Source organism: Cygnus olor, chromosome 2 (genome assembly GCF_009769625.2).
Source record: "Cygnus olor isolate bCygOlo1 chromosome 2, bCygOlo1.pri.v2, whole genome shotgun sequence".
Taxonomy (NCBI): Eukaryota; Metazoa; Chordata; class Aves; order Anseriformes; family Anatidae; genus Cygnus; species Cygnus olor.
Genome location: NC_049170.1, coordinates 138,540,172 through 138,567,379, shown reverse-complemented (window position 1 = coordinate 138,567,379; position 27,208 = coordinate 138,540,172). Strand labels below are relative to the sequence as shown.

General features: G+C 37.5%; 1 protein-coding gene across 6 annotated transcripts in view; it reads right to left on the bottom strand.

The window, feature by feature from the left end:
• VPS13B (vacuolar protein sorting 13 homolog B) overlaps positions 1 to 27,208 on the bottom strand; it is a 473,584-nt gene that overhangs the window by 37,345 nt on the left and 409,031 nt on the right. For all 6 annotated transcript variants that reach the window (XM_040548605.1, XM_040548603.1, XM_040548600.1 and 3 more), the window contains exons 41-48: positions 22,065 to 22,246; positions 19,946 to 20,295; positions 13,527 to 13,688; positions 4,074 to 4,229; positions 2,471 to 2,734; positions 2,240 to 2,323; positions 1,896 to 2,071; positions 1,222 to 1,392 (exon numbers count right to left, since the gene is read on the bottom strand). In XM_040548605.1, coding sequence (XP_040404539.1) covers positions 1,222 to 1,392; positions 1,896 to 2,071; positions 2,240 to 2,323; positions 2,471 to 2,734; positions 4,074 to 4,229; positions 13,527 to 13,688; positions 19,946 to 20,295; positions 22,065 to 22,246 — 1,545 coding nt within the window. The remainder of the gene's footprint in view (positions 1 to 1,221; positions 1,393 to 1,895; positions 2,072 to 2,239; positions 2,324 to 2,470; positions 2,735 to 4,073; positions 4,230 to 13,526; positions 13,689 to 19,945; positions 20,296 to 22,064; positions 22,247 to 27,208) is intronic.

Sequence of the window (27,208 nt, the reverse complement as noted above, 5' to 3'; positions counted from 1 at the left end):
CACAGCTGCCGAATACACAGCCTCTACAGCTGCAGTAAAAAAAAGAGTTGTATTCACAAAAATATAGTTTCATTTCTTTAATCCTTGGACTGATGCAATCTTCTCAGCGTAATCAAGGGTAGCCCCTAGGCTAACCTAAAGTTTTTCCTGCCTGCAACCAATTCTGCAGCTTACATACTGGAATCATATAATTACTGAAAACATATTCAATGTTGATCCCATATAGTCTTCTTGAACTTGATTTCAGAAAGTTGACTACGCAAACATGCACCATGAAAAGCTCTTGGTAACAAAGAAAATGTTATAAATAGTATTTCTGGGTTGCTTTTTTGGGGGTGGTGGGGTGGCTACACAAGACTGGAAGCATGACAATAAATTTTCCAAATTTATGATCAAAACTATAGCTAGTTCAGAAAATACTGTTGCTTAAAAATACATTTGGAATAATCTGATGGAAAATAAAATGCATTAAGCTTGAGCTTTTACGAAACTTACAGTATAGAGTGAAAAACAAAACGTACATGGTGTCAACAACTCTCATTAGTATATATAGCTTTACCAGACCATACACAACAAATCTGAGATAACTGAGATAAATTTTAATTAACAAGGAATCCAATTCAAGCTATAACATATTCACAGTTGACCTAACTCTGCAAAGGACATAGGTTGACCTATTTATGTGAGTGCATGCAAGGTTCATTAAGGGTCTTGACAATCCTTACCTTAAGTAAGGACAGTTGTTCAGCTGCATAGAGTTTATCCTTGCTCAAGACTCAAAACACTAGTTATTGAGTTGCACTATTAGGTTGTTTGCTTGAAATTTCATTAACAAAGTTTTATAGTAAAAACAGGTATCAATCAGTTTCATGAAGATGAAGAGAGTAACCTAGATAGAAATGGGTCAGACCAAAGATCCATCCAGCCTACTATCCCTACAGCAATGACTCTGACATTGGTCAGTAACAGATGTCTACAAAACTCTGTGAAAAGACAGCTGGCATATATGCTCTGCCAGTACATTCTCCCAGCCTCCAACAATCTGTGATTGAGAGAGTTATTTAGCAGTAAGCGATACCTTTGTGCTTAATGATATGGATGGCAAAGTGTTAGTCAGCTTTCTAGATGCTTTATTTCAACTAACAATTGTATCTTTTAAAAGACCATTTTTATGTGAAAAAGCAATGCAACAACAATGAAGAAGGTTTAGCAAAGAATTACCTGTCTGAATCCTTCCTGTTATATGGCCATACAGGCTGGCGAGGATTAGCAGTGCCATAAAACTCGGAGAAGATCTGGTTGACATTGCCACCTGGATAGGATTTAGTTGCTATCTGTTTAATAAGTGTGGTTGAGATAGGGACTGCACACTCTGATGGATCATCTTCCTCCCTGTCATTGAAAACAGCTTCAATCACTTACAGAACAAGATCAAGTACTGGTAGCACAAACGTTTTCTTTAATGAAGCTTTCCAAGCATATTCTGCAACAGAAACATTCTCAAGGTAACTGTGGATGAATCAAGCTATGATGTTTAATAAGTTACTGAGCATCTACTGACATGCATGAATTTGTTATGATACTGTAATGACCTTTTGTGTCTGAGACCCTAGGAACTGAAAAATATTCTCAAAGAACAGTTCAAGAGAAATTAGGAATTTACTTTTCAAAACACAAAAACATGCATGGTTTAAGCAAACAAATGCCAACATACTTAGGATAGTGATATTAAATTTAATTTTCCTATCATACAATTTCAGACCACATTTGGTAGTTCTGTTACACCTCCTCTGCATATACTGTACTCTTTGAAATATTGCACCAGAAGTTAAAGTGTAATTGATTTCTTATTTTCTATACAAATGAACCATTTTAAAAGAAAGTGAATATTATACCTGGCTTGAAATGTCAGGTGGTGAGTAAGATCAGGTTCTATATTTTGCAGTGCTTTCTCTTGTCCTTTCCCTGGAACCACCTGTGTTTCATTCAATCCCAGACTTCTTTTTTCTAAATGTATGATAATAGGGTCTGGAAGATGGCTCCTTACAATGAAAAGAGGGCTGAAAACAATCTACAAAAAGAAAAATATATACCAATTTCATGGTAATTTTATTTCAGGATTACAACTGTTGAAACAAGCTATTAAGAAATCTTTACAGTGGGTCATTCTGCCCTTTAATTTATTATATTGCATGTAAGGTGTAAACGTTTAGATTTCAGAGGCATTAAATGTACTTACTATTCGTTGTTGCACATGAGAGTTGGGCTCTAAAGTCAAAATTGTGCACCACACATATGTAATTGAACTCTTTGAGGATGGTACCTGTATGCAGATAGATCAGCATTATGCCAAAATTATTTCAAGCTGGTAATACTAAACATTTCATCATTTCAAACAGAACTTTGTAAAGTTCCCAGTTCTCACAGACATTTTTAATATTATATTCTAAATATCTATTTCTAGACATACCTGAATGACAGTGCTGTGTTCTGTATGTTTAGAGCTTAGACATACATCTCGGGACCAGTCTTCATCTCCTGTAGCCTTCACACTCAGCTCAGTGAGCTCATTGTCTTCTAGGACATATGAAGGCAACTTCTGCTTGGCTGCAAGGCAGTTGGTGTGTTCTTTTACGACTGCCTGTCCATCCTGACTAATGTAATGCTGAACCACCTTCAGTTCAATACTTTCTGAAAGGTAACTACAGACTGTCTGTCTTCCGCAGATTAGGATCTAAAACACACAAAAATATGCAGGTCATATATAAACAATTGCAAAAAGGAAAGGTCAAAATTGAATTATAGAGTGAAAACCTGTACAAGAATAATCTATTTTAGCATTTTGATTTTGTTAGATTTTCCCAAGCACTGCTGAAGGCAGTGAATGGTAAAATGTTATTTTTATTGGCCAAATGTACATGCAATTTCACAGAAACCTAGGCATTAAGAATCTCGAAGCACTGCTAAAGCAATATCTGGGTTTGAAAGACACTTGCAACATATCCACTTTCATTCCCACTGAATGCTGCCCATGGCTGACATAATTCTGGTTTTGATTTTAAGAATACTCTGATGGTGTCTGAATACTACACCCTTTTTGAGTAGACACAATGATGTACTTCAGAAGTAAGGTTTCCACTGACACCTCATATTCTCATCACAATCCACAGATCCAGACCTTTCAATATGTTTGCTGTTTAAAAGCTTATAATTCCACTAAATGGCTGTGCTATATTTCTGTATTTAAGTGCATCCACCTAGAAAATGACCATATAGACTCACGAGATGTTGTTGTCTATAGTACATGAATTATTTCTCATAAAACATATATCTGACTTTTTCTAATGTGTACCAAGAAACAGTATTCTATGTATATCCCTATTACAACCACCTTCATTTGCTTTTCACTAATGAGGCTATGCACCATAGCTACAACCTAACAAGGAAAGTCTCAGCAGGGCTTTCAGCAAAGCCAGGAACTGTCCTTGCCTGATCAGCTATATTTCTTTGCACAACATGAGGCACTCCGCCATATCCATGAGCTGAACATGTTAAGTCCACCCCATGTTTTGGCTCCTCCCAATGCAGGCAGAATGACTGCTGTGTTATTACAGATCTCTATACAAAGATTTTATGTGAAAAGTTAAATTTTCAAATGTTAACTTGGTCCTTACTCCTTTCTCTTTTAACAATAAAAAGACCAGAATTACACCCCAGAATAAAACAAGAACAGTTTCTTAACTAACTAAAGATCTTCTGCCCAAGAGCTTAACACATCCAAGAAATTGTGGAAGTTACCACTGTCAGAATTTAGTAACCATGCCAAGGCAGGTTTATGGAAACATGCATGTAAAATATGTGGTGATAACAGCTTTTATATGTTAAGATCCACACCATAGTGAATTCTTACAGAAGACTTGTAAAAACTCCTTTAATGAGACCAGAATACTGTTATACTTACTTTTTTGCAGGTCCCACTAGAAAAGGAATAATAAGGCGACTTATTCATGAATAAACAATGGTTTAAGTCACTCAGATTAAGTTATTTTTTCCAAGCAGGATCAAATACTTACTTGTTTTTGTACTCCACTGAGCTGCTGAACCTTGATAATAAGTGATGCTGTTCGGCCCTTGTACTGAATAGTACGAATAAAGGTCCCTGTATTGTCCACACTGAATGGCTCAGACCACCGCCAGTTTCCCCAGCCTTCGATACAGATGTGTAACAGCTGGAAAGAAAACAATTACTACTTCAATACATAAGCACCCTTGCAGTAGGATAGAAATTCCCATGATAGGGAAATATTCTTGTTTTTAAAACTCAGCAATGCTAAGCACACCAATTCTCTGAATGATTCGCTTATTCTGTGATTTCAGATACAAACAGAAGAATGAACAATACCGTAAGATGGCTCTGCATTATGCATTCCTATAAATTACCTGTTTAAATTCTGTTTATGGATGGAAAAAATCCAGTACACAACTGTTCAAAAATGTTACGTAGACTAGAGAGCAACAGGAAATAAGATACTTTCTTTACTGCCCTTGAAATTGTTCTAGAAATCTACCCTCTTTATTACCAGCAAGGTGATTTGGAGAGCAGGTCATATTTTTGGCCTTCAGGATAACAGAGAAAATTGTGAGTACCCTTCACTTCAGAAGAAGGATGCAAATCTATTTGTATGTATATATGTAGAGCTCATCCATGTGTTAAATGTATAAGAATGTCGTATATTGCTGAGAGATGGGAAACATTTCATTTCTTATACAAATGTGGTGGCACGTTTAAGCTTGACTGCATGAGAAGAAATTTAACTGCATAATTATACTCCCTGTGTGATTTATTCCGGAAAAGGAGTGGCTTTTTTTCCAGTTTAACTTAAATCACTTCCAGAGCAATATAGTCTTTCATCATTTGAAGAGCCTTTCATCCACTTACCCACCATACGCACTTACCTCTATCCCATGGAGATTCTTTAAGCCAGAGTAGTGAAAATTGGTACTGTTCCATGTAGGTCAATGAAGTTACATAAATTTACGCCAGCTGAAGATCTGGCTATTTAGCTCTGTATAGATCTTTTGTGGCTGTGCTAGCTTAAGAATGTGAGTTATATATAAGGGATCAAAGCAATATGCATTCTGGGTAAAATTTATTCTTTGCAGAGGGCCAGCACAGAGTCTAAGCATCACTTAAGTCCTTTAAAACAGTTATATAAAGGCCTTGTGGGAATTCTTTCTTGAGGGTTGAATTTCAGTCTGATTTTGGACATATGTCATTAATTAATCTAAGTAATTGGGAACAGGATCAGGCCCAAAGTTTGGTTATTTACACTAGCAAAAAATGAAACTTGTAAATATTATGTTCTCCCATGATTTGTTTCCAAAGAGAGATACCACTGGCCATAGATCTGGCCAGTTGGACTTCGTGAACATCTGCAAGTTGGTTTCTTTTCATTGTTTTAAGAAACAACGACAGCAACAACTTTCAAAGATATTACAACTCAGTAGCCTGTTTGCAATTTGTGGTATCCTCAGCACAAGTTATTCACAGAACAAAAACATCCATTCAGTGGGTGGCTTTTGAATTTGCTAGAGTGATGACTGTCGCATTCAGATTCAAATTAGTTTTATGCTGGAAGCACAAAGGCTAGTATGTGCCAGTGGGTGCATGGGCATTTGTTTGGGTATGTACATGCGTGGGCACTTTATATTCAAGAATATGTTGAGGGAACTATGCACTAGGACACTCAAACTCATAAACAAACACATCGCTTTGATACTTGAGTATTAGTTACAGAAAAGGAAAAACAAAGCAAAAAAAAAATCCAACTGCAGTGGCTGGAATCAGTTCAGTTTCTTACAGAGGCAGCTGGGAATAAATCTCATCACATATGAAAACTAAGAGAAACAAGAAAACTGTTTGCTTTGGAGAGACTGGTAGCTGGAAATGACAGCCAAGTAATGAGAAAAGGTACTAAGAAGGCACAAAAAATGTGGTGTGCTCCAAAGATAGATGTCACATGAATGCCATAACTGATGATTAGTAATTGCATGTAGCTCCAAGATTAGGATGTCTCCCACCCTGTATAAACAGCTTTCCTCATGAGCTGAACATTCCCAAGAAACATGCTGTCAGCTTTCACTGTGTAGTTATTAGCTTACAAATGCTGCCTTAGTAATTTTCTTTGCAGCACAATAATTATTGTGCATTTAACTTCATAGTTCAGAAACAAAAATAAAAATGAGATATTACCATATATTGGCAATTCTTATTTCCTAAACATACTATTTGTATACTGATAACTGCTACATCCAACAGGGAACAACCTTCATAAATTATTTTAAATATATCTAATATATTTGTATTAATGACATCATAGTAATATAAAAATTGGGTATTGCAAGTTTCCTTGTGAGCCAAGAAACTGCATTACATGAAAACACAAAGGGATCTCCTGGTGAACCAGTTACTTGAATGTGAGATTCCTGCACAGCGTGGCTAGAAGTGATTAGCAAATGACACTAAGTGATATAGAGATATATGGCAGGAAACAAAAATTGAAGTAATTTTAGAAAATTAAGTAATCAGGTGTGAACATTATGTTAGCAGATGTCATATTAGATGGTATTAGATACTCAACAAGACAGACCTCTAATGTTATAAAGCTGACCTAATACTATAGATTCAAGGCAATTGCCATATAACCCCTTTCATTTATCAAGTTTTAAGTAAACGCTGAGTATTTCTCAGGAACTACTTAAAAGTTTAACAAATAAAGCTGAGTATGGTATAGATTAGGAGAAAAAAGAAGTCATAGCAAAAAGGTACAAAATATTAAATGAACTTCAAAAACATTCTAACAACTATAATCCAGGGACAAATGGCAATTTATAGTTTAGAGAGAATTTAACACAGTTTGTTATGCATAATGATATGTATTCACTTGTGTAACCATTTGATTTCTGCATTTTCTGTTGGGGAAACATAACAGATAATGCAGAGCTTTTTGTTTGGACTCAATGTTTGTGGGATTTTTAACTCTGAGCCATTATAGATCTCTGTTTTGAAAGGGAAAGAAATTGCCTTCAGGGAGGTAGACTAAGATGAAGTTGTTCCTACTGGAGGGAACGCTTAGAAAAGCTGCATTTTTATCACAGTTCCTTGCAGAATGTTTCCATGCACTCCTCAAAATTTGCTTAGATTTTCAGCTAGATGTGTGGGTGAAGGATATGATCTGAGTAAATAAAGCAAAGTGTCATATGACAAGGCATGGAGACTAAAATGGGGGATTAAAAATGAGACTAAGAATGGAGTCTGTCCAGAAAAGGCAGCATTTCCCAGCTGTATAAGTAATTCTAAGCTTGTGCCCTCAAAATGCTTAGTGATACAAATTTGATTTCTATTTTGCTTGTAGAGCCACTGAAGTTAACTTAGGTTCACTTTAGTTAAATTTTATCTGTTTTCCAGGTGAAAGTAGTAAATGCCTTTTGGGAAGAATATGAGAGATTGCTGTAAACTCTGAGGGACTTGAAGGAATCAGGTGAGGAGCTGGTTAGTGCATGGAAGCAGATGATTATTTTCAGAGATACGTGACAGTAAAATAAAAGCTGGGATGATGCAGCAGCACGGAGGAAAATGGAGACCTGGAGATGGGAACTGAATTGTAAGACTTGAAGCTAAAGCAGTTTTTAAGTGAAAAATTAAAAGAGAAGGATGATCTTTATTTTTGGTTGTGTTTTTAGCAATTAGCATTTGGGAAAGCAGTGAATGAAATGTTCATTCTGCATATTGTCAACTGTAGCAATCACCAAAGGGTGAATTTCATTTTGGCTTGATTTTCTCATGGGACCTGGGAGATCTGATCATTTCTATGCCATCACCCCTTGTAAGACAAAAGGATTGAACAGAGGATGGGAGAAAGCAATGTTCATCATCCCTGTCTTGGCCAGTAGAAGCACGTCACACTCAGCAGATAAATTATGACCTTTGGGGGCTTCTGTGAGTCTTAACAACCTGCACAGCAGGCCTGAACCTCGCAGGTACAAACTAACTCTAAATACCATGGAACAGACTTTTGGGTAAAGTATGGCAACCAAATTTTGAAGATTCATGTGTCTCATGGGCAATATGAATCTTTACCTTCCCCAGATATCATTTAGAAAGTAATACAGTCTAACCATTGATTTTGAATGTAGATCCTCTGAGGAAAGCAACAACACATTTTTCACTACTGGAACAGTGCAAAATAAAATAAAAACTTCCAACCTCCCCACGCCCAATGTCACGCCCAATGTTCTGCAAATAACCTGGGGAGGATTAGACAAAGTACAAAAGGTTGTGCAGAGCATCTGTAACATCCCTAAACAATAAAACAGGAAAAAACCCCAATAATAACTGATGTATAAGTCACAGCTTCTAAGTCTGAACCCACAGAGTACTGTATATCACCTTAAACTTAACAGGATATAACCCAATACCTGGAAGAATAGCCACTTGGAAATAAATAACAATGAATTATTATCCTGGTGGATATGCAACATAAATTAAAATTTGGCTTCATTTTTTTTTTCATAGGAGAAAGAGGAGAAGGTTCTTAAAGCTATTTCCAAATCTACAACTGCTGTTAACAATGTTTATAAAATTCTAGCAGAAGTCGAGCTTTGCAGGCATGCTATTTGAAACGAGGAGAATAACTTTAAATGGATTATACTGTTCTAATGAACATATTATTAATGTAGTGACTACTCCTAATAACTTTTCAAGAATGTATAAGCGTACATTCAGAAGAACAGCAAAACAAACAACAGAGCTTTTCTCTCAAATTCTACATAACTAGCAAGTCAAGTGACACAGAGTTGTTTCAGGAATACATACCTACTTTGTGTATGTGGTTTATAAACAATAACTTGGTCACATTCTCACTGAAGTCATTACTCAAATCAAAATACAAACTGATTTTTACCCACTGCACCTGCAGTGGGTAGAATAGCACAAAGTGAAGATGGGCTGCTGCCAGTAGACTCTGAAGAAAGGTTTGGGAGCTGCTACTTTAAATGCAGACTTCCCCCACGCAACATTATGGTTTGCATTAAAAGAAAAATCACAGATTTAGATCCTGTCTGAGTGTGGGGAAAACTGAACTAGTGTGCTACAGAAGATTTTTGCTGTTTATTTGCAAGCAAGCAATCTCTGCAGAATTCATTTGGAGGACTCTCATATGAATAGCTGGTTTTCATGTTTGCTGTGATCCCTGGTGGGACCCTCGGACTGCCTACTGTCTTGCAAGACAGAATTCCTTAACCCTGAGTATATTGCTAGGAAGATCTGATCTCTTCTAACTTCAGAATTTCACCCTATGTATCATATGCTCCAGTTCTCCTAAAAAATGCAGCTGTCTTGGAGACAAACATGACTTTTGACATAACTGGGGCCCATCCCACAAAGCAACTGGAAGATCAAGATAAGGAGCACAGACTGGATCCAATAATAATGTAGGAGCCAGTGTTGTCTGTACAACACAGGAGTGATGTAGCTTCTCTTCCTTTTTAATGATATCTAACAGACCTCTAACTTTCATTAAAATCTGCAAAGAGAACTCACGAGGTCTGGCAACTTTTGCTGGAATTGCTTAAAGCTTCAAATATCATCAGTTTTGGACTTACCCCAACTCTGAAAAGGAGTATATACTGGGGGTGTCTTATCCCTAAGGAAGGTCAAAAACTCATGAAATCTGAGGAAAACATGGGGGATGGAACAGAGCAGAAGAAATAGCACTGGACCTCAGACTTATTACTGAAATATTGGCCAAACTAGTGAGACTTGCAGGAATCAGAGTGAAAGTTAAAAGGGAAATGTTAGATTCCCTGAAATGTAGAAGATCCAGGCTGGAAAAAAAACAAAGGAAGGAAGGAGTTTCAACCTAAGCCAAACAATTGGAGGGACACCACCAATAACTGATATATCCAAATCCTCGCTGTGCTGTATCTGTTTTCTTAACTTTAAAAAGTTTAATAATTTTTAATTATAGCCTATTGTAACTTCACTAATATTAAAAGAAATCTAAATACAAATAAATCATTACAAAACTACCTGCTATTACAAAAATAATGGATTTTAGGTAATATATTTAGTTTTGTTAAATTATTCAAATAGCCAGTTACTGCATCTCTCACTCTGCTTAATTAGCAAAAGAAAAATGGAGAATTTTATTGATGTGAATGTAAAAGAAATACAATCCTTTAAAAACTATTTATTTTCATTTAACTGAACTGCCTTGCCATACTAAAAAAACATTTTGCAGAGGTTAAATAAAGTATTTCATGGCAACCGCTGCTTCTTAGTGCCTGTGTAACAAGAAACATGAGCCAGCCGAAGTTGTGCAAGTTGGTTTTCTTTCCCAGTAAGAGAATGTGGTATCTAAGACCTTGTCCTAACTCATTTTATCCCCAAGTGTAAGTCAAGTAAGTCAAGTATGAACTAATGCCTGGAGGGAAGTCCCTGACTCCAGAAGTATGGATTATTTCACATTTATCTTACAATCTGCTCTCAGAGTTCTTAAAATTCACTAACTTGGCAAGTCGGGAATTATCATGAGAAATGAAATAATTTCATAACTATGAAGTCATCTAGCATTCCATGAATATGACACTTGTAGGGTTTGTCCATGCTTGGGCATTATTCTGACCTTTGGATAATAAACTGCTAGATAGTTTTGTATGGAAACAATTAGAAAAGTGCCACAGCATAATAGGTACAACCTGATGTCTTAATTGAGTAGTTGTTTTTGTTTCAAGGATTTGTATTAATCATTAAAAAATCTGCGCATGACAACATTTGTAATAACCTTCAAACAAACTCGTTTCATATGATCAAAAATGACAAAGGATTGCGCTGTTTAGATGAACTGCCTTTCTGAAGCATGCTATATTTACACCAATTCATATTTAACATTAACCAAATGAACAAAGCTTATAGATGCATGCCAAGATCCTGTGACCTTTGTAAAGAAAATTTGCTTCTATCTCACAGTGTGAGGAAAGCTTACGCTTCCATATATTTTCAGGGAAATTATCTCAGAGCTGTTTTTTAGTCTCTAAGTTTCCCAGCAAGAAATGGTTGTTGAAAAATATTAAAGGAGCAGAATACTCTTGAAATTATTCCAAGGGCTGGGATAAGTGAGGCATAGCCCCCCTACGAGAAGAGACTGCTGGCCAGCAGTGTGGTTAAGTCAGGAGGAGTAGGCTGTTAGCTTCGCCATCTCCTGGGATATGGGAATCCAACATGACACTCGTGACTGTTTATCAGCCCAGTTCTTCAGTGAATCTGAATCTGATCAGAGCAAAACAGACCGGGGAAACCCTTTGACATCACCAAGTTTCAGCTGAAGAATGAATATCTGAAAAATGAATCTGAACTTCTTACTGTCACTTCATCCACTCCCTAATCTGTGATTTGGTTTTCTTCTGGACTTTTTCACCTTCCATCCTGCATTTCAAATTTTTCATTTAATCTGAAACTTATATAGGAGCCATGAAACTGAATATTTTGCACAGCTCAAGTCTGTGCCAGAAAGGACAAGTTAAAGATCAATGTTTTAAGTTCTGCAGGTGTTAGATGGCTAATGCAATATGTTGTGCTGGTGGTCTTCAGCAGCTTGGCTGCAAGTGACAGAAAGTATCAGGAAAATGCTATAATTCAACTCTTCCACTTTTCACTTTCCTAGAGATAATCCTCATTTTCAAAGCTTTCCAATTATTGGAAGTACATTACTACTAGAAATCCACCATAATAAGAACTATGCTACCAGCAGAATGATCGAGAATGGTGGTCAAAAAGAGGATTCTTCCAGCCTGGGTAATCTTATACAGAACACCAGAAAATGGATGTGGAAAGCCTTACTTAGTTCTGTTTTGAGCATTTCTTTCTTTTTCCATGTATTTATTAAAAGCTTTAAATGATTTTTTTTGGGCGACTGCTACAAGTGATAATTGGTTATGAAAGATGGGTCACATTTTGCTGACTTTCTAATACAAGTCCTGTTGTTCTTTCTCCTTCACATGACTGGATGAAGTGATGCCATTTGTAACCCAAATGCAAGTGAGTACTGTCAGCTGATGAGTGAGGATCCTGTCTCACCATTTGACACATGCCCGCTACACTGCACATGGTTACCCATTTGGTTTGCTTGGCCATGGGCTGGGGGGTCACAAGCACTTTGCTTGCATGAGAAAACGCCCTTTTTGAAAATGTGACAAGGGACGTATTGTAACTCCAGTGTCTCTGCAAGTCTCCAAAGGCCTCCCTCTGTGCACTACTACACCAGCACACAAAGTTTATAACAACTCGCTCTGTTGGTGGCGTTGAGATGGTCCTTTATTAACCTTCCTTCCTCTCAATTTATGCTTTGACTTCAGTGTCAACTGCAAGTGTTTACTCTGGCTGAATTTGCTCTGCAGAGATTACAGCATTCATGTAAAATTCAGTAGTTTTGCATAACCACTGACATATGAACAAGAACCACAGTAAGTTTGTCATCTCTGTTTCCCAGTGAAACCTGGCGGTAGTGGAAGTGGGCACAACTCCTGTTGAGAGTGACCATCCAAACTTTACCTTCTTTTTGATGTCCTAACGCTGGTATTTTCCAAGGCTCTACAGGAGCTAGGAAACCAGAGCCACTACACTTCTCCCAGGTTCTGTAAAAATGTCAGTAACTCTCCAGCACAGGACTGCTGCTCAGCAAGGAGGGTAGCATAGGTCTCCAGTGTATCACTCAGCAGAAGCTGGGTGTATACTAAAAAGAGAGAAGAAATGTTTTTGCTGCCCCATAAATACCTTCTTTTAAATTTTAAATCCTGCCTTATCCTGAATCAGAAAGAAAAGCCCACTTTTCAACACTGCTCAAGAAAACCAAGAACCTGGTTTCATTGAAATGTTGACAATTTTAAATTATTTTATTTTGGTTTCAGTGTTTATCCCTAAAAGAACAAAAAAAAAAGAAAAAAGAAAAAAGAAAACCACAGAAACTGCATTACTTAAACTATATAAATGGGATGTTTCTGACAATTTCCGTTCTTTTCCAATGCAAGCACATGGTGAGTTGGGAGATTTGTCCAGTTTGACCCTATTCTGCAAACAATTTCAGTGAACAGATGCTTCTGGTAAAAACAATTCATTAAAAAAATTCCCCAAATCTCTAATGTACATCACAGAAAACAGACACTGATCACTTAGTTATAAAAACCTGGCAAGCAATCTTCTTTTGCTTTTTTTCAGAAGCTTCAGTTTCTACAAACGCTCAGTTTTACAGAAAGCGGTTGTGCACATGCAGATCCACCCTTGAGTAACTTCTAAACACTTCTGGCTTTCCTCACTCTTTGTTTACCTTTTCTTTCTGATGTAGCCACAGCATGTGGCTCCTGAAGGAACTGGAGCGTTGCAGATAGTTGACACCGTACAGAAAATCAATGCATAAAGCCACCGGTCAGTTCTAGCAGTTGCTGCATTTGAAGGGCTGTTTCTGACATACCTGTGGGGACTTGTGAGAGCGCCAGCTGTACTGGTGACTGTGGAGACTAGCCAGCAAAATATTTTCATCAGTATCCACCTGGCCAAACCGCAGTGTCTCCTGTGTGTCATTACAGATCACAAAATGGCTGAAGACCAACTCCTCTGCCTCAGGGCATTGGTTCTGAAAGGAAAAGAATATGAAAGCCAATAAGCATCAGATTAATTGCAAGACGTTTGGCAGCTGTCTGCCCAGTGGCGACTGTTACAACACAGAAATGCTTTAAGATCTCTTGCCATTAGCCTTGGTCTCACAGTATTCTACTCTCAGCAAAAACTAGTGTTTGGTTTGACAAAATGTAACTAAGAACGCATATTCCTTTATTTTTCTGCAATGCAAACCTTAAACATTTAAAACTAAAATAAAAAATAGATTTCCTAACTGATGAAAAAGACTTCAAAAAAATTAACCTCAATGGGAAATGACATGGCACATAGGGCAGGAGGGACACTACAGGCTGATCAGAGAAACATGGAGAGGATTCTCCGAGCTTGACAACTGATTTCTCAGGCCAACAGGCTGCAGTGCCCCTTCCCCAGCTACAGCCTTTAGTTTGAAATGTTGCTGTGGGTCAGGAGAAGACTCTCTCTCCAGATACTGAAACACTTAAAAATAAATAAATAAATAAATGGACATGTGGGGAGAGTATTTTCACAGATCCACAAGGCTAGTTTGAAGATACATCTTGTAATTTGATCGTCCAATATGAAAGCATCAAAGAGTATCACAGGTTTTGAAATTATTTTAGATTTCACAATACTCTTTATCCTGTCTAGAGCATTCTTACGTCTCTCTCTCCACTTTTCATTTGGATACTTTTCATTCTGTTGACACAGTAAGACTGTATGATAGTCATAAAAATTACCAGAGCTACAGGTCTTCCATCCCTGAAAGCCCAAATTATAATCCCCTATAGAGGAGAGGTCGAAGTGTGACTGACAATTTGATTTGAAGATTGTCCCTCATCTAGTATCACAGACTCACCAAGATTGGAAAAGCCCTCCAAGATCACCTGGTCCAACCATCCCCCTACCACCAATGTCACCCACTAAACCATGTCCCTAAGCACCACGTCCAACATTTCCTTAAACACTCCCAGTGACAGTGACTCCACCACCTCCCTGGGCAACCCGTCCCAGTGCCTGACTGCTCTTTCTGAGAAGAAGTTTCTCCTAGTTTCTAACCTGAGAAGAAATTTCTCCTAATTTCCAACCTGGGAATTTCTGTCCTTGTCACTAATGGTCTGGCACTGTCCACTTACAAGCAACTACAAGAAAACACTATTTGGACAGCATTCGTGCAATTTAATGGGTGTAACATAAAAAAAAATAAAATCATCTTCTTGTGTTTTTTGTTACCTGTTTTTGACCTATCACATACTTTTGACAATGCTTAATTATTGGTCGGTTCCCTTCTTCCCACAATATAGCCCAGCTGCTCTTTTCTCATCCTTCATTCCCATGACGTTTTCTCTAACTTAAGGGACCTCCACGGTCTTTGAGAGCAGATTCTATTTCCCCTCCTTGCTCTCTCGGTGGACCTTTTAAAAAGACATAATGAAGGTAGCACCTCCTCTGTCTGTGATCATATGGGCCTCTAGTTCTTTGATAACCATGTGGGTTGAAGCCTGCAGATATTCAGAGATCAAAAAAGAGAGAAAAAAATACTTCCTGATAGTTCCCTATGGATCCATAGTTATCCATGAAAAACAGTTTGGTACGTTGCTCATAGCACATTGCTGGGTGATACACGTTGAACAGATTTTCTGAAAAGGGAATTGTGCTAAGTATGACCAATTTAACATCCTTGAATGCACACTCACTGCTGTTACTAACTTCAGAAGAACCTAAGGTGCACGTCTATGGACAGGCTGTGATTCCCTTTGAGACCATATTTCAAAATGGTTCACTGTGAGCATTTGTGCAAAAAAAAACCCCAACCTTTGAAAGTATCGAAGCATGGGAATATTTAGATTAAAACTTCTCTCCAAATCTCATGAATTCTTATGTGTAAGACCAGGTATCTTTTGTGAAACAACAGTTAGCCTGGCATAATCAAAATCTCACTTTTTCAAAGCAGTAAAACTCATTACAGAGCACGTCTGTATCCCATGTAGTAGCAGATCTGGGTATGCTAAAGGCTGACATTTACAGTGCCACTTCAGAGTGCACAGTTTATTTTGGCATTTTCTAGTGGTGGATCTATGACTTTTTACTGTCAAGCTGCCATACCCACATACCCATAAGTCTACCACAAATATATATATTTCCCTGTTACAGCTTTGCAAAATGTTCTTTTTAAAAGGGAGGATTTGGTATCCATAGAGCTCAACATGTTGTTATAGTCAAACCTAGATACAACCCAGGGGAATTTAAGAAAATTGTTTTACTCCAATAGGTTTGTCTTGCCGATTACGCACAGAAAGTCTGAGAAAGAAAAACAAAATAAGAGGATGAACTTCCTTCTTTTACTTGACTATTGGTTCTTGCATTTTCTGAATTGAAAAGGGAATCTAGCAAGCTTCAGTTTTCTGTCTTGACTTTTTGGCATGTACAGAACTCCTAAATTGTACTGGGGGAATATGGTCACACAAGGGATTATTAATAGATTTGCATCCATTTTGGTGCTGAGGAACAACTGCCATCATTAGTCTTAAATGTTATGCTACTAGAATCCATTGCTTTTAACAGCAACACTTCTCAAACTTAAGCCAGAGAGATATTTTAATTACATTATTATTTGATTTTGTAACAGTCCCAAAGTTTTAACCAAGAAACCACCAAGATTTGCGTAATAGGAAGTTGTTCTGTGCTGCTAGGCTTAACAGATAGCTACTGATGCCTCAAGTATTGATAATAACAGATGACTAAAGGATTTTCAAGGAAATTGGGCATTCTTTAGCTCAGTACAACAGCAATGGACTGTGCAGGTAGGGTTCTAGGGAAAACTTTCATTCTCCTTGCAGTAAATGAGGGAGATTTTCCTCTGACGGAATAGCACCCATGCTTTTCAGTCCCTGATGCACCCATCACAGGGAAACGCATCCCAAAGGTACTGCTGAAGTTTGACAGCAGAAGCTTCTACAATACACAGAAAGGGACAAAACAAAACCAAAAAATAACAGACAAAAAAATACAATCAGAAAGAGGACTGATTGATAAAAGTGAGTGTAAAGAAACCAGACATAATAAAAACAAACAGAACTGAGCCATTTGTGTGGCACTGATGCTGAAGGGCTGAATGATGACTCCAGCAGTTGAAAACACCTAAGTCTGGATTAGGAAAAAAATCCTTCTCTGAATTAAAACTGCAAATCAAAAGAATCAGCACAAGATCAACAGCCTGAATCAGATACAGATTAGGGTCAGTTCCTGGGGGACAATTTCCTGCCCCTCTTTAGATCATTTTTCAGCTGTTCTTTTCTCTCTGAGAGGCCTGGAAAGTGTCTCTCATTTATTGGGCTTTCAAATATTTTGTGAATTCTATTCAGAGAGGGGAAAAACACCCCACATGATACTAGTCACCAGGCTTTGCCTGTCTCAGGACTTTCTGCTCACATCTCAGCTCACAGCTATTTCAAAGCGTTTCTGGATCTGGAAACAAACCATAAAAGCATAGGCCCCTTTATGTGCACAAAGTTATTTTCTGCATGCTTCACAAGCTACTGAAGACCTGTGCAAGCACACGCATACACACACACTCTTTCTCTCTCCAGTACTTATTAATGTTTTTCAGACAAAGTCTTCAGCAATTTCTTATCTCCCTCCAAGTTCCTCCAAGAGAAAAGAACATTTTTCTTCTGATTAAGCTTTGTTGTAACTTCATTCTCATGGGAGCACACAGACGTTATCAGCTAGAAACTTAAACTGAAGCAACACGAAAGCTTTCTGTACCGTTTTCCTTTGTTCTTTGTGCTTGGGGTAGAAAGACAGGGAAACTGCTGTGATCATTGATGTCATTTTGACTGATCCCGGCTCATTAAGACAACTTATGCAACTGCTAACAGAAAGGTTAAGGACCACGCAGACCTCGAGGAAAAGAAGCTCTAATGGTTTAAAGCAGGTTTAAAACAGGAGCTTTTATAACTTCTGAGGGGTTTAGGAAAACATTTACAGTGGGACACCACAGAGGAATAGTCTCTCCTCAGGAATACTCACTTAATGCCATACCTGGGGAGCTGTTTTCTCAGCTGACCCTGTGTCTCTACATATCACAAAGCACTAATGCTATGAAACAATTTGTGAAGGATTAAGTACCCAAATAAAGGGAGTGAACAAAAACCAAACAAACAAACCCCACGTTGTATATTCACAGGATACACACATTTTATATCTTGCTTGATACTCCGTATGTTATTAAATACTAAAATCAATTAATAACGATCTCGATTTTCCCTGCCTAGCTACTTGATTATTAAAACTGTTACTTTAGCTTTGTTTTTAGACATTCATTAGCCTGTTATTGCTTGTATTTAAGCAGGGATTTCAGACTAGACAGTGAAATATGCCAAAAGGGCAAACAGTTTTTAAAAAGTGCTAATCCTCTCAGATTTTCAGCATGTGACTTAGAAGTAAAAGCAAGTCGTATGCCTGCTGTTTTTTAGGCTTAATCTACTTTCAAAATGGTAAGCATTACCTAACAGAAAAATGAGTACATATCTAGGAAACTAAGACACTGACAGAGGCTTCTGTCAATCTTGAACTCCTGACCTAAAGGTGCAAGGCCAAATTGTTTCATGCTTCATCTGTCCGTCCACTGACTACAGCATCACTTGTTTCAGATATTAGTCCAGTAAAAAATATGTGGAGAATTCAAATAACCTTTCCTGCTTATTAAATTCATGTTTCTAGTTGGCAGCATCTATATTGTTTTTTTTTGTGTGGACAGCAAACATCAAACTATGCTTATCATTGCGAAATTCATTCCTTCCCCGTGCAGTGCTCCCTTCTCCACCAATCTGGAGGTAAAGCCACATACAAAACATCTTTGTAACAATTAATTTAATAAGCCATTTTGAACACACTTGTGTGTTAACTGTTCCCTAATTTCAAAGCGGTGCAAGTTTTTAATCTCAAATACTCAGGGCTAGGTACCCACCACATCAGAACATGGTGGCAAGTACCCTTGACATGAGAGGAAACGAGAAAATTACAGCAACAATTACAGAAGTATATCCTCCTGTGGCTCATGTTAACATTGCCAAATCCATGTATAAATCAGTACCAACTATTCATAGAATGTACCTGTCAGCAATATACTAGGCGACATATGGCTCTACTTAATCAAATATACAATTCCATTTTTTCAACTCTGAATATTCCTTCAAGGCACAGAGTAGTCAGTCAGTCATTCACACTGTGATGTGGTTTAAAACATTTAAATATTTATGCACCATATTTTATTTATATGTATAACTACGTCTGAGAGACTTTTTTCCCATCCTAAGAGGAAACTGACCTTTCTGAAGGCCATTTTGCAGTAGTTGCCACACATGTCTTAGATGAGAGACTAGTTCTAAGTCAGAAATATTTGGGGTTTAAATAGCCTACCAGGGACTCTCTTATACTTTCTATGTTTGTTTTTTATTAAAAGCATTGTTCAAAATATGACAAAAAACAGAAATTGGAGCTACAAAGATTTTTGTTCACATTGATATTTGAGCCAGCTGTAAAGATTTAAATCACACTAGATCTTGTTTTATGAATGTCCTTTTGCAACAAGAAAACCATGGAATGCCCTTAAAAAGATTTTTTTTTGATATAAAACAGATGTTTTATCCTTTTTTGGGGGCTTTGTTATTGTAGTGCCATGATAGGTAATTAATTCCCAGGCTCCACATAGGTCTTCAGGCAGATGAAGAGAATGATTTGATTTCAAGGCTATAGTGGAATAAGGGAATTACAGGCCTTCAAGGGGTCATTGCAGAAGCAAGGTTCTTTATGCTGGGACCGGCTTCAGCCATTAATGCTGCTTGTACAGCATGTAATGTGAAACTAGTGTTGAACTTCAAATAAGGATAGAAACAGTAACTGGAAACAATACGCTCTACCGCTTAGAGTGAGCTGTGCTTACATATCATGCATCATTCACCTTTTCATAAATTAACAGAATATTGTGCATTTCAAGACCAAGATTCTGATTAGTCTGATACAAATCCATGTAATTTCCCTGAAACTCAAGCTGTTCAGCCTACATTTACCTTTATATATAAAAGGAGTCATTGTCTCCTAATTTTCACTGCTATCACGGAACACTTTTAGTATAAATTTTTATATCTTGGAATTCTTTAAATGAATTCAGTTCAGAATCATCCTAATTTGCTACTAAATTAATCAAAATAGCTACAAAATTTATTTTTTCTCACTATTAGATCAGCATACCTGCTGCCAAGCTTGAATTGCTGTATTTAGAGAATGAATTGCATATTGGCCAAAGTTGATCAAAACGGGGTCCACCATTATTGTGCAGTCAAATAGCCTTCCTACTGTGCTGCTGGAAATGGCTGTCTGCCCCCAGATTTTGAAAGGCTTCACAACACTCTGCATTGTCACGTTTCGGCACTCCAGAAGTTTACAGTCGGCTTGAGATGAAAACTGGATCTCCTGGAACATTGACTCATCTCTCCACTGACGAAGATAAACATGAGGCTCATCAAAGGAAATTATCATGTATTCTAGTTCAGATGGCATGCTCTTATCAGATAAAAATGGCTGAAGAAACTTTGGTGGTGCTGAAAAGTAAAAGAACAAACAAGGTTAGACTAGAACATCACTATTGCCACATCATGCATGTTTTTGCAAATTATTTTTAACTGCTTGTACATGTGATTTAAACAAATAAAATTCATAAGAGTGTAGACATTTCTGAAATCAAATTAAAAAAGTAACTGCAAACTAAATTCATTTCATGGTAAAGAGACCAACAACAGAGACAACCAAACTGTTTTACCTACAAACCACACAATACTTCAGATTGTCAACCATTTGGAGCAGAGACCATATTTTTGTGGGAGCTTTTGCTACAGTAGATGTATATGAAGTTCCACACATAGCTCATTATAAATGCAATAGAAATCAGCAATATAACATTTGCTGAAATTGCGATTGATCAGGTTAATAAGCTCCACAAAGAAAAATGTCTTTGCTGCATCTATAGAGTACCCAAGACCACAAACATGTGGAGATATGACATATTACCCTGTAATACTAAGAATTAAACAAAGAAGTATCCTGAGACTAAAGCATGAGAAATATATCATCAAAAAGATTTTGTCGTATTCACTGAAGTCTCAGCCCTGCAAGTGCAGCACCATGGCAGCAGACAGTGCAAAGCATGTATGCTGCTTGTTTAACATTAGGCATGCAAGTATTTCCACTGATGCTATTATTTATATTGCTGGAACAGCTCACATGCTTAAAATTAGCATATGCTCAAGTGCTCTACAAATTTAGAACCAAAAAACTGACCACTTTCCAGGATCAAGGCCTATTATTCTATAAAAGTATAATGGATGCAATAAGCTTTGTGCTCCCTTTGTGTATAACATAGTAGAGCAGAACCCCAAATCTTAAGATTTTTAGGTGCTATATCAAGAACAGTAGCAGCATCAGCATAAACTCAGTCGTTGTTGAAAAAAAAAAACACCTGTGTTTGACTTTAATCTGTTTTTTTGCTTTTTCCAGTGTATGTGATTTTCAAGATCATGCATCTGGAATTTGAATGCACTAGTGAAGAAGATTATGTGCAGATAGAGGTAGATGACAGGCAAATAATTGCTTGCTAGATGTTGAGTGTCAGACTTGGAATGATTTGATGATGAATATATTATAATATTTGCAAAAAACCCCCACCAAAATTACTCTTGAAAAAGAGTAAAAAAGCTGGTCCTGTCCAATTTATCTAAGATATTTGCTCATCTTCCAAGGAAAGCATCCCTGGCATTTGAAAATCAGACAATAATCTAAAGATCTCTTGGAATGTATTTGTCATTAACGCAGTGACAGAGAGTGCTGAACAAAACCAGATGTAGCTCCAAAAGTGATCATAATTGAAATAACAGTTAAATCTGCAGTTCTCAGAGCTCTTCCAAGGAACTCTTACTAAGCGGGTTGCAAAATCTTCAAATATTTTAATAGCACTGATAATATGCTGGAAAATTTAGAAGATCAAATTCATCCACTAAGATGGCTCAGAAATGAAGTGGCACCTGCTGCCACTAATCAGACTAGGAAAACTGGACTGCTTCTACAGTTACCCATGCCTGAGGGAGGAAGGGGGCTGATCAGCTAGCTGCACTGCTTACAGCATTTACTTTTTCCGTGCACAGAACGGAAGTCATGAGTTTTACCCTTAAGACTGTACCACTGGTGGCTGTTGGTGATAATTTATTGCAAGAACGGCTGTTTGAAAGAGGAAATGGGGAACACAGAGAGCAAAATGATGATGAAGCAGTACATATGAACAACTTGCTTTTATTATTCTACATGAAGGAATACATACCTGTGCCTAGCTGATCAAGGTGGTGGCAGAGGTGGACTTCCAAATAAGTAAATTGGACCAACACACTGAGTGACGGCACAAACCAAGGAGTAAAGCAGGAGTCAACCCTGGTACAAGCTGCTAATGCTGTAGGAGTTACAAGCTGATCGCATGCACTTTGTGAGCCAGATTCACTTTCTGAGCTGTGGAAGGCAGAGAACAAAGCGGTGGTTCAGCAGTTGCAGGATTTTATCACTTTACAGTAGGAATTGAGCATGTGCTGTGTTGGTTTTCAGACACAGCCAATGTCACCACATTGTTTCACATTTAACTACTAATGTCAACGTATATATTTTTCCTTAAGCAGAACATCTCAGACAAGATTGCAATCCAACAATTTTTGTATCAGAGCGAATGTTCAATTTACTGACTGAAACACCTGAATCACAGAAAAAAAGCATATTTACATAAAATAAAAATTAAAGATATCAATTATATTTAATAATTGAAATAGCTAAACAAAGTACATATGAAAATGATCTGAAAGTTAGTGTGGCCAAGACAACAATTTTTCATTCAATTTTAAGGAAACCAACTCACAACCATCTTAACTATTTTTATGTTCAAACCTTGTCCCCGTAAGCTTTCTTTCCATTATCCTTCTCATTCTACAGTCATCACTTAAAAAGAATCTCTGACTGTTACAAGGTCAGCCCACAGTCTTTTACTAACACCTATTACAACATATTTACTATACATTTAAAATGCCACCCCACTGATTTTTTTTTCCTAGCAGTGTTCCTGACCCCATGAATATTTCCAAGCATTATCTTTCAGTCTCTTGAGAGGAACAAAAACTATATCACAATTCTATAGGTTGCTAAGACACCACTGAAGTACAAATAAACTTTCTAATTTAAGCCAAATCTATCCTTAATGTTCCTCATTCTCACTCCCTTTGCAGTTTGGCACTAAGAGTTTCACTTGAAAGCATAATCTTGATTTAAGACCTGAAAATTAAATCTGTATTCTCAGTCAAACACTACCTCTATTTTAAAATAGTTTAAATTTGAATATTGGGTTTCAAATAAACATGTTTTGTGATTTTTGTGAAAATGTGATTTTCCTTATTCCCCATGTGCCTCTACAAAATCAGGCACAAATATGTAGGCACTCAAAACATTCATCTATAATGCGTGAAAGTCCACTGATGGGTAAATTTATCAATACTGTTTTGTGTTACAATAATTAGCTAGTATGGTATTTATTTATGAGATTAAATCCAGCTTTAGATTTGTGGATATAAATTTAAATGCTTGTGTAGCAGTAAAACTCAAATAAAGATAAGCTAGTTGTCAAAGCATCGAGGCAGGATATAAAGAATGGATTAGGTTGCTGAAGGATGAAAGACACCTCCCTTAATCAGGTTTTCAGATGCTTTTCGTTGCTTCTCTATGTCTTCAATGGCCTGTTTGCGTTTCAAAAATAGTGTTTTAGGTCTTTCATGAACTGGCACCTTTGGAAATAATTTCTTTCTTTGGGTTCACATGATAAAACATCTATGACACTGCACTAGAGTCAGAGAAATGGGATGTTTTTCTTTGCTCTTCCATGGGTATTCCTTAGATTGCTGCAACAGAACTTGAAAACAATCCCCAACCCACCAAAATTCACATTTTGATTTAGACCATTAAATACTTTTGAATCTGTGAAACTGGTTAGTTCTCTCAGAATAACTCTCAATATTGTAAGAATTCTTGCCCATTGCATTTTGATTAGAAACAGAACTGCAGGGATGTATGAAATGAAAGCAGAATAATGGTAGAGGGGTGCAAACAAATGTTAACCAAACTGAGGAACTTAAAAAAAAAAAGACTGATACTGTGAATTAAGTCTTACTTTGCACAAAACAGCTATAACTCTTACTGCAGTAAAATAGAAGGGAATTTATTTCTGAAATTAAAAAATTATTTTCCTTGGAAACAAACCTATCAGTGGCTCAGCAATTTTTCCCCTTTGATATGGATATTTTTATAAAATATTAATAATAAAAAAAACAACCCCCAAATTCTTATTTAGTCAAATTTTATATACCTGCTTATTCCTTATTAAGTATTTTACTGTGATGGAACCTCTGTTACTTCCCACTCATAACCCCAATCCACAGAATGGTTTGGGTTGAAAATGACCTGAAAGCCTACCCAGTTCCAACCCCCTGCCATGGGCAGGGACACCTCCCACCACACCAGGTTGCCCAAAGCCCCATCCAGCCTGGCCTTGAGCACCTCCAGGGATGGGGCATCCACAGCTTCTCTGTGCAGCCCGTGCCACTGCCTCACCGCCCTCTGAGGGAGGAATTTCTTCCTTGTGTCTAATCTACCCTCTTTTAGTTTAAAAATGTTCCCGCTTGTCCTATCACTACACTCCCTGACAGAGTTTTCTCCAGCTTTCTTGTAGGCACCCCTTTAGGTACCGGAAGACTGCACTAAGGTCTCCCCAGAGCCTTCTCTTCTCTGAGCTGAACAACCCCAACTGCCTCAGCCTGTCCGCATAGGAGAGGTGCTCCAACCCTCTGAGCATCTTTGTGGCCCTTCTCTGAACCTGCAGCCATCTTTGTGGCCCTCCTCTGGACCTCTGGACATAGGTCCATGTCCTTCTTGTGCTGGGGCCCCAGAGCTGAACGCCAGGTGGGATCTCACGAGAGCAGAGCAGAGGGGGACAGTCTCCTCCCTCGCCCTGCTGACCATGCTGCTTTTGATGCAGCTCAGGATACAGTTGGCTTTCTGGGCTGCAAGCACACATTGCTGGCTCATGTTGAGCTTCTCATCCACCAACACCCCCGGGTCGTTCTCCTCAGGGCTGTGCTCAATCCATTCTCCACCCAGCCTGTATTTGTGCTTGGGATTGCCCCAGTGATTAGAGGACAAAACGGCATGCTTGATGCTGGAGGAAATACTTTGCTCGGATTTTTCTGCCCTACAAGCAACAGACCAAGTGGAGGTAATATTCTGAAACTCATGATGTTGGGAACAAGAAGATTCAAATCTGCTTTTTGTTTCTTCATGGAGAATCACATTAGAAACCAAAAGGTCCCACTATTGACATGACTCGCTAACAAACTTCAGAGTCCTTAAAAAATAGCCAGAGAGAAAAAGCAAATGAGAGGAGAACAATGCTGCTCCCTGAGATGCAACTGGCTTTGCATCACCTCCTGTGCTAGGGAAGGGACAAGTGCTGGCAGTGAAGGACTGGGAAGAGCAGGACAATGTAGGTTAAAACACATTTTGGAAGGAAAAGTCATGCTACAGAGAGAAAATCACTTTCTGGAAATTATCTGTAAAGAGATACAACGAAGATTCTTTCATCAGTGTTTTCCTAGCTGCCCAAAGCACAGAAGTAGATCTGACTGTGAAATCGAAATTTGTGCATCCAATGATACAATAACAAAATAATCCTGCATTCTCTTGGCTGTTCTAGAGGTACCAAATGCACTGTGGCCTGTCCACCATTTTTCAGCTGGGAAGAAAAGGAGGAGCTAGCTTCTGCTGTGTTGTGTTAAGCGCAACATGCTGTGGGATGCAGAACCAGAGGAAATTCTAAATAAAAAATATTTGACTTCAGAAGACCAGAATTTTCTTTTCATTATCCTTACGTATCAGAATTTTTAAAATGGAAAATAGTTACAGCCGAAGTCATTATATATAGTATTATTATAGTAATATATATTATATAAGTATGATAATTTCACATCATGCGAAGCAGTTCAAGCTAGCTATATGGCAACTGGGAACAATGACTTAACAGTGACCTGCATTATTCTTGTTATTTTAAGAGTGGAATATTTAAACCAAAACTGCCATTTGTGATGAAACCACAACATGGGAAAATATCCACTGGGAAGTAGAAAGGGACCACTTAACACATTTAATTTATGACTCAAATGCTGGTCTGAACTCAAAGTGTCGGAGGTCAAAATCCAGTACATCATCTACTTTGAATAAAAGCTAAAACAATTAGCAGGAAACATGATCATGATTTCTCACTTTAATTTTATAAAAAGAGGCAATTTAAGGCTTATTTAAAAGTTTTTGTACTTGTTTCACGGTTTGTATTTTAAGGTGTTTTCTATTACTATTTCACATTAGTATGTCATTAATTATAAAAATACTGTTTACATTACACAGGAGATACACAAATGTATAAAACATCTTGGAATGTAACCCATTTAAACAAAGAATGATAAACTCTTCCCTACCAAACTGGGGAGCAGCTTTAGTGTCTCACCACCCAAACTGAGCCCTAAATAAAAGCCATTATGATTGTAACTTGCTAGCTCTGCAAAATGCAAATGTAACCTATAAAAATAATGTATTCTAAGATAATTTCCATTTAATCCCCTATTTTAAGGTTGTCCATGAATTGTCACTTATGCCAGATATGATTCTTTCCATAGACACGACACTAAAACCCCGAGGAGATGCTAAATTATTGCACTTAAGATTTCAAGTTTGTTCATTCATTGAATAAACTTTTGTGAATGTTCATTCAAACCTTACTCATTCTTCAATGAATGACCTACAATACTCTTAAAAATAAACAATGTACACATATGTATTATGTCTACAGCCAGATAGCTCCTTGATTTTTCTACTTCTAATTACTTCCTGATCAATCTCAGAAAGAGCTTGCATACCACAGCATTTGGATCATGACATTGTTGCATGTTCCCATATTCACTGTGCTTGATACTACTTCAGCCTGCCAGCTACGACTCAACATATCAGCTGGATCCACATCTTCTCACAAACCTTGTTGTTTTCCTGTCACACGAGCCATATACGTTTCATACTTTATTACTGATGTTAGGAATCACTAATAAAGTACTTAAAACACAAGGGATCTGCTCTCTAGTATTAATAATTAGCATATCGTAAAGGTTTTAACAAAAAAAAACCCACAACCCTGTAGAATTTGAAGCAAAAAAAATATTATCACTGAGCAGCAGCTGTGTGCATATGGCAGCTGTTAGGGTCTGACCCAAAATAGAAGATCAAACTAAGAAAATAAACTTCAACAAGACTAAGCATTTTTATCCTCTCCCATTAGTAGTGAATAAAATTTTCTAATCAGTCGTATGGTTTCATCATGTTATTAATGTCAAATTG